This window comes from Octodon degus, unplaced genomic scaffold, assembly GCF_000260255.1.
Source record: "Octodon degus isolate 3935 unplaced genomic scaffold, OctDeg1.0 scaffold00045, whole genome shotgun sequence".
In the NCBI taxonomy this organism is placed as follows: Eukaryota; Metazoa; Chordata; class Mammalia; order Rodentia; family Octodontidae; genus Octodon; species Octodon degus.
The window spans coordinates 6,658,688-6,673,412 of NW_004524621.1; the positions used below are offsets into that span (position 1 = coordinate 6,658,688).

The window sequence follows — 14,725 nt, forward strand, 5'->3', positions numbered from 1 at the left end:
TGTGTGTGTGTGTGTGTGTGTGTGTGTGTGTGTGTGTGGCCAGCTCAGCCCACCAGGGGGCGGGAGTGGCTGGCATATGGTGCTGGGGGATTGAACTGCGGTCCCTGTGCTTTGCTAAGCTGCTAAGCTTGTTCTAAGTAGGTGCTTTAGACCACTGAGCCATCTCACCAGCCCCAGGAATAGATTTTTAAAAGTGGTGTTTTTATACAATGGAGTATTACTAAGCTATGAAGAAAGATAAACTCAAGGCTTTTACAGGTAAATGCATGTAACTTAAGGCTATATAAGTGAAATAAACCAAACTTGCATGTATAAACATTGCATTGTCTCCCTAGTGTAAAAACCTGAAATAGAAAATAAAATCCAAAAGGTGCAATAGCTATAGTAAAAGGGAAAGAAACTGCTCAAAAGGAATGAACAACTGGGGTGAGAGAAAGGAGAAAAGAAAGAAAAAAGAAGGGAAAAACCATACATGTATATACACGGGATAGCTAAGGTGATTGCACTACTAATTTTTATTAGCCCTATGAAGGGAGCCGTTAATGCTTAGAATTTTTATTTTGACAAATTTTACATGCTTATATATGATAATCTGAGCAACTAGTTTGAAGACAACAATTTAACAACTGTTGTCAAATTCCTATCATCTTGGGTTTTTAAAAATTCTATATCATTTCTAATATCTATTTTCTATTCTCTTTAAAATAAAAATAAATTTTAAAAAATAAAAATTCTGATATGCTGTATCTTTATTCACTCATTTCAAAATACTCAGGCCCTTGGGTTATTTAGGAACCTGCTTTTTAGCTCCATGCATAGTATTTGGGGAAAAGAGTTAAAGAGCTCTTTCTGTTGTTGATTTCTAAGTGAGTGGTTTGTAAATGTCAGTTGGGTCAAGTCCTCTGATTATGTAATGTCTTTTTCTTAATGACCTTCCACTGTCAATTCATGAGGTAGGGGTATTACAAATCTCTATCTATAATTATATGTTGTCTGTTTTTTCTTCTAATTTTTTTTTCAGTTTTTGCTTCATATATTTTATTGTTTTGTGACTAGATGAATAAATATTTAGGGTTGCTAGTCTAGCTTAATGAGTCTATATCTCCTTACAGTCAGAAAATGACTTTTCAGTCTTGTAATATACTCTCTTCTGCTTTGTCTGGTACCCTCTTCAACAGTGTTTTGCTTTGTGACAAATAGTATCTTTCTAATGTCCTCTTTTTTCAAATATTTTATATTAGAAGTATATTTCTCGTAGGCACCATTATTTAGATCCCTTCTTCCCGTACACATCAATTATAGTCTCCTTTTATTTGAGAGGCTTGGACCCATTATTGTGGTAATTAATATTGTTAGGTTTCAGTCTACCATTTTTCTACACATTTTGTTTGTTCCATATGCTATTTCATTTTTCTTTTCACTTTCAGATTGAATGTATTTTATTATCCCATTTTAATAAAACCTTCTTGATTTTTTTTTTTAGCAGTAATTCTTTCTTGTTAATTTAACAGAGATTTTTAGTTTAGTATACATCCTGAACTTACCACAATCTCTGGTCATATGATTTTACACCATTCACCTCTGATGCCAGAAGCTTACAATTCATATTTTCACTTCTGCTTCTGTGGTATTGTTGTCATACATTTAATGTTTACAAATGTTAAAAATCCCACAGTATTATTTCTGCTTCAGTAGTCAATAGCTTTTTAATTAAATACACATATTAAGGGTTGACTCTGCGAGCACATGATCTGTAGCCATGTTTGACCCTGTGTGCGAGGCACCCCCCTCCCTGGTAGGGACACAGCTTCATGTTACCTTTTCTATCTGCTCCATTCCAGGAATCAGTAATGCAGAGGCACGACAGCCAGGGAAGGCTCCCAACTTTAGTGTCAACTGGACGGTAGGGGACTCCACCATTGAGGTCATCAATGCCACGACGGGCAAGGACGAGCTGGGCCGTGCGTCGCGCCTGTGTAAGCACGCATTGTACTGTCGCTGGATGCGTGTGCACGGCAAGGTACTGAGGTGCCCTCCCCGGCACTGCGCCGGCTCACCTCCCCACAGCGTGTCCATCTTCATCCCTTCTGTTCCTCCTGTGGTCTCCATCACCATTGTCATCATGTACAGCCTCCTTAAAAGATCATTTGAAAATCTCTTTGTTCCTTAAAATTGTTTTTAGTTTAAACATGGGGCCCTGGCAAGTATAAGAGCTGTCCTGATGGCAGTTTCCTCCTTCCTGACACAAAATCCAAGACCCTCTGCCCAGGTTTGCCCAGGACTATGACTGTGAACGTCCCATAACTATGACAAAGTAGGTAAGAAAAATCAACATCAAGGAGGAAAGGTCTCTTTGGGCTCATGGTTACAAAAGTTTGGTCCGTGGTCATTTTATTCTGTATCCTCCAAGCCTGTGGTGAAGCAAAGGAAGGGGGGGCCACGGTCCCAGTGTTCCCTTCAAGGACATGCCCTCAGTGACCTCATTTTCTCCCACAAGGCTCCACCTGCTCAAGTTTTCACCAGCTCCCATAACAGTTGTTTACTAAATCTTTAACAAATGGACCTTTGGTCAATACTATAACATTACTCCCTTGGCCCCCAAAGATTCACGTCAATCTCACAATGCAGAATACATTCAGTCCATGTTGAAGAGTCCCCAAAGTTTTAACTGTTACAGGATTGCTTAAAAATCCAGGGCCGGAGAGATGGCTCAGTGGAATAAGCGCTTCCCCAGCAAGTGCAAGGGCATGAGTTCAATCCCCGGTTCTGCAAAAAAAAAAAAAAAATGCTTAAAAATCCAAGTTGAATCTCCTCTGAGATTGTGAGTCAATCTCACTCTGAGCTGTGAGTGCCTATGAAAATCAAAAAGTTACATACTTGTAGCACACAGTAGTGGGACAGGCACAAGGAAAACACTCCCAACTTCAAAAAGGAAGATTGGGTGCATGGAAAAGAAAGATCAGACTGTAGCAAGACTGGAGCTTTACAGGGCAAACATGAACTCTTTTAGTTTCAGGAGCAGAAGTGGGGGCAAGTGGTAGTGATATTATGGCCTAGCTATATCCCACATGGCCTGTCTCTTGAGCCAGCTCTGCTTGCTGCCCTCAGCATCCCTTGGCAGATTTCCTATGTGCCTGGCATCTCCCTTTCCTGAGGTCTCCACTAGAACTTGAGGTTCACTCTTACAGCTACACTCATTGTCCAGGGTTGCCACAAGGCTCTGTCTAACACTACCACAGACTACCTAGCCTCCCAGGACTTCTTCTGAGCTGAAATTAAAAGCCTCCATGACCTGTAGCCCACGTTCTGCATGCCTGTAGAACCTGTACCAAGCGGCAACATCATAGTCTGCCACCAGTTTGAGCAATAGCCAGGCCCACTTGGATCATGCCAAGGTGGGCTCTGGGTTTCAGGTTGGTCAAACTTGGGGAAATGAAATCCTGGAGAATTAGTTCTCCAGGTCATCAGGTATAAGCAAGTACTGTGGGGCTCTCTTCTCAAACACAAATCTTTGAGTCTGTGATGTGTAGGGTTTGTCAGTTCCTAAAATACCGTGAAGACATCTTTCCTGTTCTCCCAGAGCAATAGCAAAGTATTTGGCTTTTTAAAAATTTTTAATAATTTTTTAATAATTTGTACAGGGGTTTGAACTAGGGCCTTTTACATGCTAAGTAAGTGTTCTGCCACTAAGCTACATCCCCAGCCCTTTTCAAATATTTGTTTTCGAGACCACATCTCACTAAGTTGCCCAGGCTGACTTCAAACTTATGATCCTCAGTAGCTAGTCCTATAGAGTATGCTACGGTGCCCAGAACTTGCCCTTTTTTAAATACTATTTACTCTCTAGCAACTGTACCCATCTCAGCTGTACCTTTGAACAAATTGCTTTTCTGCCGAAACTGCAAATTTTTCTGCTCTTGCTTTTTCCTCCTGATTCTCACTGCAAATCTAGATAAAAGTAGTCAGTAGTAGCCAGACCACAGCCTGAGCATTGTGCTGCCGTGAACTGTTCTCTATCCAATAGACTAATCTGTCACCTGTAAACCTGGCCTCCCACAGAGTCTCAGGGCATGGGAAAAAACCTAGACAACTTCTTTGCCAAAGCATAACATCAATGACCTATGGTGCAATTCGCAGCTGAGTTCTCATTTCCATCTGAGTTGTCAGCACATCGTTTGCTGTCTGCATTTCTGTCAGTCTTCTCCTGAGGCAGGACCAGAATCACCCACTAAGCTTAACATCAAGTTTTCTCTCACCTGCTTCTCCACCCTTTCCCAGATTTTCTTACAGACCAATCCAGAGGGTTCTGAACATGGTGTCAGGTACAGTCTCAGCAACAACCCCCACTGCTCAGCATGAATTTCAGAGTCCTTCAGCTTTCTATCGGTGTAACAGCACCTAGAAGGAGGGGGTTGATTTGAGCTCCATCGCAGAGGTTTCAGACCATGGCTGCCTCATCCTGTGGCTCTGAGCCTGTGGTGAGGCAGGCACCAGAACAGGAAGCATGTGAGCAGAGATGCTCTCTTTTATGTTAGGTAAGGAGCTAGCACAAGAGAGGAAGGGGCCAGGGTCTTGGCATCCCCTCAAGGCACACACCTCCCATAGGCCCTACCTCCTCAAGGCCACAGTGTCCCAGTAGTGCCATCAGCTGGGAACAGAGCTTTTAACATGTTCCTCAGGGACATCCAAGAGCCAACCCAGAGCAAGGAGGGAGTTGCTGTGCCACTGGACAACGACATGAAGAAGGGACCAGATGCCCCTGGCCTTCTCAGCACAACCTTTAGGGGTCTGTTAAGCCCTGCATTCAGGGCTTTAAAACTTTGATTTTAGCTACAGACCCTCTCTTTTTCCCAAATGAAACCTCATAGAGTAAGTTGGGTTTCATTAGTTTTTTTATCATTCTTAAGTCATGGTTGCAGCCTGTACTGAGTGAGGCCAACAGGAAACACTGGTATGCAGGCTGGAGCAGGAATTGTCCTGTCCTTGCTGAGGTGGGCACATGTGCTCCATGGTATCTTTGGAGGGTTTGAATACCTGTGGCTTCCCCAGAGCCCATCCCCAGGCCCCAGGTCTGCAGCTTCACCTGCCCCTGAGCTGCTCCTAGCAGTGATGGCTGAGCTCCAGGATGGCCACCCATACTATCTTGGGGTACCATTCCCTGCGGGTGGGAGGGTGCCTTTCTGGGGTTCCCCCCCACCCACCCAGCCAGTACAGTACTAATTCCTCCTTCCAGGGGTCATCCTGGGTGTTTCCTCTGCTGCTGCCCCAGCAGCTGCACTCCTCCACTTACTGCTGTCCTTTTGCAGGTCCCCCTACACTTGCAGCGTAGCAGGATCACCAAGCCCACCACGTACCACGAGTCCAAGCTGGCAGCGCGGGAGTATCAGACCGCCAAGGCCCGCCTGTTCACTGCCTTCATCAAGGCAGGGCTGGGCGCCTGGGTGGAGAAGCCCACGGAGCAGGACCAGTTCTCACTCACGCCCTGACCCTGGCGGGACCCCGGCACTAAACCCCAAACCTCACACCTGAACTGAGCAGGTGCACTCCTGGGGGACACGTAGGGGCACAGAGTCCCAGTGTCAGCCCCGTGTCCCACACCTGAACCAGGGCAGGCACGGGGGCACTTGGGGTGCAGGGCATCTCACTCTGAACTGGGGCACAAGGAGGTGGGCCCAGCACTACTGCCCACTTTCCCCTGGCCCTACGTTCCCTGCCCTGTTACCCAGTGACTGCTTCCAACCTCAGTTTACCTTAGACATTGAGTTCTACTGAGTAGGGCTTCCTTAAGTTTAGGAAAATAGAAACTACTTTGTGTGAAATTCTTGAATAAATAATTTATTCAGAGTTAGGAATGTGGTTTATAAAATAAGTAATTATGTCAGGTCACTTTATGCCACATTATTTTAATTGCAAAATTTCTACACGGAGGAGAGTGAGAAGGTGGAGATAGGGCATGGAGCCCTTGGGATTGGCGCACATCCTTTGCAGGCCTGGCCCCACATTCTTCACCGTTAGCTGCACAGAGTAAGTTTTACTGTCCCTTGGCAATACTAGCATGCTGTCATGTGTCCCTGAGGCACATGCTGGGCCCCCATGGTAACTCTGCTGCCACAGCCCTGCTAGAGGCTTCCATGCTCTGAGGGGATCAGATCATAGAAACTCTTACTTCACTTTCAAATAATCCCGGTAAGACTCATTTATAGAGGCCCCATCCTGGCCACTTCTTTGGTGGCGTGGTCAACAGGGCTTGGCTCTGAACTTCTGTACCCCTCCTGGGGACCTGCACATGGAAGGACAATGGCCCAGGGAAGCCCAGGATGGAACTAGCATTGCCTCGTAGCCACTCATCCTTGGAGCATGCTGCAGAAAGCGTGTTCTTAAGTTACTCTATTTAGCTTTATCAAAGACATATTTGAAAACTAAAAAGCATGTAGCCTGGAGCTGGTGAGATGGTGTGATGCTGGTGAGGTGCAGTCCAGCATCAGTGTCGTGAGGTAGAGCTCAGGTGCTGCTGGCACCAGGAGGGGCCTGGGGACGCTGCTCAGCAACCCCAGAGCACAGGACGGCCCAGCAGCTGGAGCCTGGTGTGACCACCTGGGCCTGGGCCAGAGACCTGCACCAGGTGCCTTGTAGCTTCCACTCAGGGTTAGAGGAGCTGGGAAAGGTGCGTGCGCTGCTGCCATGGGCTCAGCGCCAACTGCACTCTGGGGGTCGCAGAAGGGAAATTGGGGGCCAGGAGCGGAAAGGTGCAGACCCCACCCTACAGCGTAATCACCATGGCCACCACCAGGGTGCTGATGCCCGTGCCACTGAGCTGTGCACAGATATCTGAAGACCACACAGGAGCAGCATGGGGTTCTCATGACTCCCCTGGGCCTGTGGGGGCAGCACCTCTTTGGTGGGACCCATGTGCCTCAGGGTCAAGTGCCCTGCCTGCGCATGTCAGATCTGGGGCAAGTGTGCCTGCGCACTGGCTTTCTCTGCAGTTGCTCTATAAATTGTATTTTTTGTAGTGGGGATTGGGAGATGGACTTAGTTTTTAAGAAATATGTGGATTTTGGGTTTAAAGTCCAGTGCATATGTGTTCCATATACATAAAAACAAAACCACTCAGTATGTCTGGCTGTTCCTTCTGTCGGGTCATGGCTGAAAAGTGCACAGTTGACCCACCCCCCATCCCAGAAGCAAATGTCCTTGGGTATGGGGGAGAGGGAGGAAAGTGGCCTGGGGACCAGAGGGCAGGTTGTCACCTCCTCTTGCTGCCAGGACAAGACCACAGAGACGACTCAGCTGCACTAAGAGAGTGAGAAGCAGGCCCTCCGTGAGAGCGGCCAGGATGCATCGTACGTCACATTACATCATCACTGCTCAGCTGTTCCCACATCCTGCATCTGCACATGAAAAGACTTCACAGAAAACCAGACACAGCCAGGGAGTTGACATTTTGGAGCCAGGAAAGCCCTTTAAGTACTGAGGACATCTTGTTAAGCAGAGGGGATCAGTTCTGTTAGGTCAGCGAACCCCGAGGTGTTACTTCCATGGAGACCCTCTGCCTCAGGACAGCTCAGGAACAGCTCTGCTTGGTGAAGAAGTCAGATGGGGGGTGGGTAAGGTGGCACACTCTGTAGACCTGGGCTGTCCCAGGTGGGGTTAGAGCCTAGGAATGGCAGCCTGGTGGATGTTGGCCACTGCCAGCCACCATCACCTGTACCTTGCCCAGCAAAGGATGCCAAAAGCTGCAGATTTGATTCTAAGTCTTCATCTTCCATCATCCTTTCCTGTTTGGTAAATTGTTCTGTGATTAAAAGAAATTGTTTTTAAATGTGCAAGCCCAAGTCTCGTAAGGCTCTGACTTCTCTGCATTTCCAATCACCGCTTTGTCCTCAAAGCCCAAGTTGCTTTTGCAGTAAGGCAGGCAGCCACTGTCCCCACCAGGTGGCAAGTCTGAGGAAGGGTGCACACCTCCAGGGAGAGCTGTACATTGCCCTGGCCTCTGAGCAGATGAATACAGCCAGGTGACTTCTCTCACCTCTGAGTACTTTACATCAGAAATCCCATCTCTACACTCTTAGTTTTGATCCAACAAGAGAAATAAAAGACTTGCCCATATCTAAATTTTGTGAAATTAAAAATGTCCTCTATATTATCCCCAAATTTTATTTGTGGAAAGGGCAGAGGACTTGTGTCAGGTGTATGTTGTTCCCCTGTGTCCTTGTCCCCTGACGTGTCCTGTGACAATCAGTCTCCCTGTGTGCGAGGAGGGGTTTGGGCTACTTGGTTGTCCACCCTGGAGGCCTGAAAACAGGGAAGCCCTGGCCCATGGGCATCTGCCGTGGCCATGACTCAGTTGTGAGGGTGTGTGAGTGTTTTCAGTTTGTTTAGAAGCCACCTCCTATGTGAGCAGCACCCTGCTCTTCCTTGTTTACCAGTGGGGGATGGTACAGAAGAACCAGGTTCTCTTCAGGGGAGCACAGTGGTTAAAAGCACAGTCTATGGAATGTTCATGAGGAAGCCTTAAGCTGTTTGCTGCTTCAGGCTTTGGGTTATATGCTTTTAATTTGATTTTAGAATTTGGACACTTTATATGAATGTAATTTAGCTGAGAAACTTGTTGCTAAGATACAATCCTCAGTGTTCTCCATATGTATATTTATGTATATAACACATTACAGCCTGCATGAGCTTCCTCTTACACCAAGGCCAGCCGGAGCTGAGCATGAGACGCTGTCGCACCTAGACAAAGGACTTGAGATGTTCTCAATAAAAATAAGACATTTCACTACTGAGGTGTTGCTGAGGTTTTCTTTTCTCACGTTTTTGTTTTGGGCTCCACTGACAAGTCTGGGATCAGAACCTGCTGGGCATAGTTTGGGAGGAGTGGACGGATGCCACTGAGACTACAGGTCTCCTTCCCTTCACATTGCAGTGTTTGGCATGCGCACCCAGCTTGGGACAGTCTCTTGGTCCTGCCCTGGGTTCTTGGCTTCTCTGTCTTCCAGAAAAGTACCTTGACCCCACTCATGCATAAGGCGGGGTGGAGGAAATGGTGCAGCTGCCCCTTCTCTTGTCTATGAAATGGATGATGACCACAGTCCCACGTTACTGGCTGGGGTAGGTCATGTGGTTAGGAGCACATGAATAGAAGAATGCTGAACCTCAACAAGACCATTAGATGGAATAGGGGGTTCAGGTGCTGCAGTGAAATGAATGACAAACTACAGCGTAGAACTAGAGTTTGGACTGTGTTATTGTGGAAAGACATTTATAATAAACAGTGGGAAACGTTACTAGTATTTATGCCTCATGGTCTTAGAGAAATGTGGGTGTATTATGTTTGAATATGTAGACGAGTCTGGTTGTGGTGGATGATGAGATTTAGACTGATTTTAGCCTAATTTTCTTTTTAAAAAAAAAAAAAAAACTTAGCCATCTGGATATTTCTATAAGTACATGAAAATGTAGAAAATTGTTTTTGGAAAGTCAAAAGTACCAAAGTAAAAAGCAGCACTTGTTATAGACAAAAGATTTGTTTCTCTATTCTGGAACTAAGATGAAAACTGACTCAGTTGAGAGCATGACTCAGCTGGGTGAAAGGCACTTCTCCTTGCATCTGCGTGTCCCAGGCACAAAACAGGAGGACCACAATGGTAGTCAACAACTGCTGGGTAACTGTGACTCATGAGTGTGGCTGCCTCTCAAGGCCTTCCTGCCTTCCTCCCCAGAGTCAGCTGGCTGACTCCCCCAGTTTCCTGTGTCCTGTAGGCCACTTGTTTCTTTACTCATTTCCCTTATTTCCTGTTGTGGAATTCAGTATTCCTAAATAATACTACAAACAATATGACAGGGTGGTAACTACTGGGCTAATGAATTATTAACAATGTGTACTTTTTTTTTCCCCAAAGGCTTACCAAAATCACTGAGGGAGGGGCTGCAGTATTAGTCAGTTGTAGGCTGTTAGTCTGGATGCCTCGGACCCCAGTTCTATCCCCAGCACTACAATAGACCTATTTAAAGGTTTTTGAATGATTTATTTAGTGCTTATTGCCTGAAAGCAGTAAACACATGCTTTTTTATCATTCTCTTCAGTTAGTACATAACCTGAATATTTGCCTACATGTTTCATTAAATTGTTACAAATTAATCTCATTTTCTTTTATTGTACTATAAAATGGGTCAGTTAATTATATTAGACCTACATGTTTAAAGGCCTGACTTTATTGCCTTCAATAATTTATCTTCTAAAATGTATATTATAATGTATTTCTCAATGGTTTTCTTTTTTTAATATCCCTGGGAAAGCATGCTAACATTTTGTTTCAATTGAAAAAGTAGGTCAGGCATTTTCTGATAGAAAATGTGTGTCTTATTTGGTTCACTAGTCTGCCAAGAAGGATTAGGGTACATGGAGGACATTCACTGTAAATAGAATGAACTAAATCTGCAACTTCAAGATTTCAAGGAAAATGCTTTAAAAATAATTATGTGTAAAAGTGCTTTATCAAAAAAACATTAAAGTTGTTTAAAAAGCACTAAAATTAACATTTCAGTGTACTCGACCCCCCTCAGACTAGGTAAAGATTTAACAAGGTGACAAAGAATCATGGGTAAATATTAGTCTGTTGGTAAGTGGGAAGCAGCCCCTCTGGTAAACACACCAGAGTAAGTGAGGAGTAGCCTCTGGTAAACATGCCAAAAGTGAAGAATGACAGGATAACAAATCCTCTTACAAGTCATGTACTCTGTAATCCTTCCCTTTCAAAACACTTCAATTAAACCCAAATGAGTTGACAGCTGATAAAGCGTTAAATAGTTTTTAATTTCACATCACCTTCTTGCTTAGGAGATACTATGTAGGAGCTCAAGAAGGGACATTGCAAGAATATGTCACCTTGTCTTCAGGTTCATGCAGTTTTCCAACACTTCTGTGAAACTTGAGTATAGCAGAGGCTGAACCTGTTCAATGGAGCAGGGTCATCTTGATTCCTGGACAGAGGGACACTGGTTAGAAAAGCAGCTCTACTCTTCTCATTAAGAGATATAATTCAATAACATTTGCTTTCATGTGTAACAATTATCAATTTGTCACAATCATGCTTTTAAATAATTATAGCACCATGGTGTTGGGAAAAATAATACAGTAGAAATTAACAAAGCCTTTTTGTTAATAAATGTAAAAGCTTTTTTTGTTGTAAACAAGTAGGCTAGGGTAAGCACAAAAGACATTCAGAGATAAAAGCAGATTACTCAGGTCCAGCTTCATGTCAGAAGAGTAATCAAGCTTGGGAATGACCACTTTCAATGTGCCAAGGTCCCCCCCCCCATATCTGCCAGAAGCAAAAGTGAGGGGAGCAGAATGGGCCGGCGGCCATGTTCACACAGGGTGGCAGCAACTTCCCCACTATGCACGCCACTATGTGTTCTCTTTTGAGCTGATTTAGATCCTCTAGCTTTTCTTGAGCTGGAATCAGACTCTGTCCTGGGCTTCCCTATCTCTGAGGCTCCAAGGTAATGGGCGAAAGACAGGAAGGAAGTGGACCAGGTGACCATGGTGTGGTCTGGGGAGAGAGGCCTCGGCAGGTTTGGATGGGGATCAGGGGGCCTGGGTACAGAGTGCAAGGAGCTACATACGTGGATGTGTAAATGAAAATGAGAGGGTTTGATTTTAAAATATCAATATTTAGGCAGGAAATCACATCTTCTGTTTAAAAAAAACTAATCAGAAGATTTGGTTGTAAACTCGGAATGTGTGAGGGGGTACAGGCTTTCAAAGGTCAGAGATTAAGAGCAAAACCAGAACTTGGTGGGGACTCTGCTGTGAGCACCCTCCCCATACCAGGCCTGAGACAGTACCCTCCTAGTGCTTGGGAAGGGAAGGAAAGGGCTTTTCCTCAGGTTCTTTCTGCAAAGAGATGCATCATGCCAAACCACATCTCCTGAGCAGACTTTTAGGCAATCCTGAAGCTCCCATGGTATGCTCTGAGCTAGCTGGCAGCTCACTGGGTGAGATCTGCAGAACCCTTTCAGCTGTGCTGCATCCTGAGAGGCTCCCAATGTCTTCTCAGGTCAGGGCCTCCATGCTGTATGTCCCCTGACTGTCCCTCTCCAGTGGCCTCCTTTCCATGGAAAATGCATTTCCTTTTCCCAGAGCAAACCCTGGCCCTTCTAGTGGAGGATGAGGATGCAGGAAGGCTTACAATGGAGTTGGATTTTTAAGCAAAGTCAGAAAAGGGTGACCTTCAAACTCATATTTGTTTTTCTTCTTTTGCCCAGAACTAATCAGCTTATTGTGAATGCCTGGGTGTCCCAGTGAGATAGAGAATCCATCTCAGACAGCATGTACCTTTGATAAAAGAAAAATCCATTTCATACTAGGATGTTGTTATATATTATAGAACTTCCCTCATAAAATCAACTCATGATAAGTAATCCTGTACTGTAATTTTTTTTTTAAAAATCATTGAATGGATCAAGAGAAGACATTCTCTTCCCTGGCATACATCAAATTGGTTGGTATTTAGCTTGTAGCAGAAATGCTGTTAGCTGAATACTGTCACCTGCTAAGCAGAAGGCTGCCAGCCCTGTCACTTGGTGTCTCAGTCATCTGTGGGTTGATATGCAGCAGCTTTGGGTTATGCTGTGGTCTCCTGCCTGACTCCATCACCTGCCTTCATGAATAGAGGGGAAAATAATCTTGTGAGCATTACCTATCTGTGTATTGATAGGCTAACATGTTGTGGTGGACAAGGCTGATGCCTAGTGACAAGGCAAGTGACCCAGCCACGGTTGACTAAAGGGACAAGGCTTCATGTTAAGATTCCTGTCAGTGTTGCTCTTCCCCCTTCTTGGTACCTCCTTGACTATAATAAATTAAGGACAAAACAGGTGTAGGACTTGAGGATCTGCGGAGGGCACCTCTGGGTAGCCCAGATTCAATTCTAATCCCCGAAAAACAAAATAGTCTGGACAGTTAGCTCAAAACTGGGCACAGGTTTGGAGTGACTGGGGACTTGGCAGCAACCAAGAGGTGCCACATGGTCTCCCAGCCCTTTGGTGGCCTCAGTGGCCTCTGAACCTCTGTGTCAGACCCTTGCACAGATGAGCAGAGGCAGGGTTAGAGCCTCAGGAATTGGCACAGCACATACTATAAATCACAAGGCCAGGAGTATCGTGGCAGTAAGTCCTGGCCTCTTGGAAGGCCACAGAGCTCCCAGACAGTGAAACAATTTGGTGGAAAGGGGAGGGCCACTGAAGGAAACCTGTCTTGGTTCAAAGGGAAATGGAGACAGTGGGATGGCCTCAGTCAGGGGATTTAGGCTTCATTCTCTGTCCCCCATGTGCTACTCTGTGCCTTGGCCTGTCTTTGCTGCAAAATAAGAATGACTAGCCAGCTACCTCTCCAACTCGGGTCCTCAGAGAACATCGGTGGAGCTCACACTGAATCTTGGCTGGGGTGGTGTTTGAACTAGAAGAAGAAAGTGCAGCAAGCGTAGAAGTGGCAAGGGCCGGCGAGATAGCTCAGAGATCTAAAGCGCCTGCTTAGGCAAACTTAGGCAAATGTGCAGGGACCTCGGTTCAATCCCCGACACCACATGCTGCACCAGCCCCACCCCCAGTGTGGGCTGAGTCAGCCACAAAAAAAAAAAAAAAAAAAAAAAGAAAAAGAAAAAAAAGTGGCAGACAAACAGGCCACCACCATCTCCTGAGCAGAGGTAAGCATGTTGAATACCTGCTTGCCTGGAGGACCAGAAACCACCCTAGATATAAACTGCCAAGAAGTAAGGTGTGGGATCCCCCAAAGAAGACCCAGCATAGGAGGAAATCTGGAATGAATAGATTAGCACAAGCAGACAGGGCCCCTGTTGTGATGTTGGGAAAAGCAGAGAATACATCAGTTCAAGAAAATAGCCCCTAGGGCCACTGGTATGGCTCAGCAGACTAAGCACTTGCTTAGGTAAGCGTAGGGGCCAGGGTTCAATTCCTGGCTGCACATGCCGTGCTGGCCCCACCCCTACCAGAGCTGGTGATGAAGTCCAGGCATGGTGGCACACACCTGTAATCCCAGCACGAGGGAGGCAGAAATCAGGAGGATCACTATGAGTCTTGGCTGTTTAGTGAGACCCTGCGCACGCGCGTGCGCGCGCGCACACACACACACACACACACACACACAAATAGCCCCTACTGTACAGATATGATCAACTGATCTCTGATAAAGGAGCAAAGGCATACAATGGAGCAAAGATGGCATTTGAACAACTGAACATCTATGTGTGAAAAAAATAAATATAAACCATACATCTTTCATAAAAATTAACCCAAAATGGATCATAGACCCAAATGTAAAATACAAAACTCTTAAACTCCTAGTAAATAACATAGGAGGAGCTCACATGACTTTGGGTTTGGCAATGACTTTTTAGATACTAGCAAAGACATCATTCAAGAAGAAAACAGGTCCACAGCTCAACTTCATAGAATTTCAAAAGTTCTGCTCTGTGAAAATAGCAAGGACTGAAGTGTAGCTCAATGGTAGCACACTTGACTCGCATTCACAAAGCCCTGGGTTCAGCCTCTAGCACCATCAAAAAAAAAAAAAGAAGAAGAAGAAGAGACCCAGTCCTAGCCCAGGTCCAGTGAGTGTGTGGAGAGCTTCCAGCTACCCTGCGCCGGCGGTCCCAGGTGCAGCTTGGGCCAGACCCTCTCCCTCCCCCTCGGGCCACCCCCC

At 45.6% G+C, this 14,725-nt stretch overlaps 1 protein-coding gene across 7 annotated transcripts in view; it reads left to right on the top strand.

Moving 5' to 3' along the window:
* Positions 1–7,826, top strand: part of Adarb1 (adenosine deaminase, RNA specific B1) — a 94,972-nt gene extending 87,146 nt beyond the window's left edge. For 5 of the 7 annotated variants that reach the window (XM_023715913.1, XM_023715912.1, XM_004631805.3 and 2 more), the window contains 2 exons: positions 1,842–2,020; positions 5,307–7,826. In XM_023715913.1, the coding sequence (XP_023571681.1) occupies positions 1,842–2,020; positions 5,307–5,486 (359 nt within the window). In that variant the 3' untranslated portion in view covers positions 5,487–7,826. Of the gene's footprint in view, positions 1–1,841; positions 2,021–5,306 lie in introns of those variants that run through there. The other 2 variants (XM_023715916.1, XR_002821257.1) reach the window with 2 other exon arrangements.
* Positions 7,827–14,725: the final 6,899 nt, after the last annotated feature.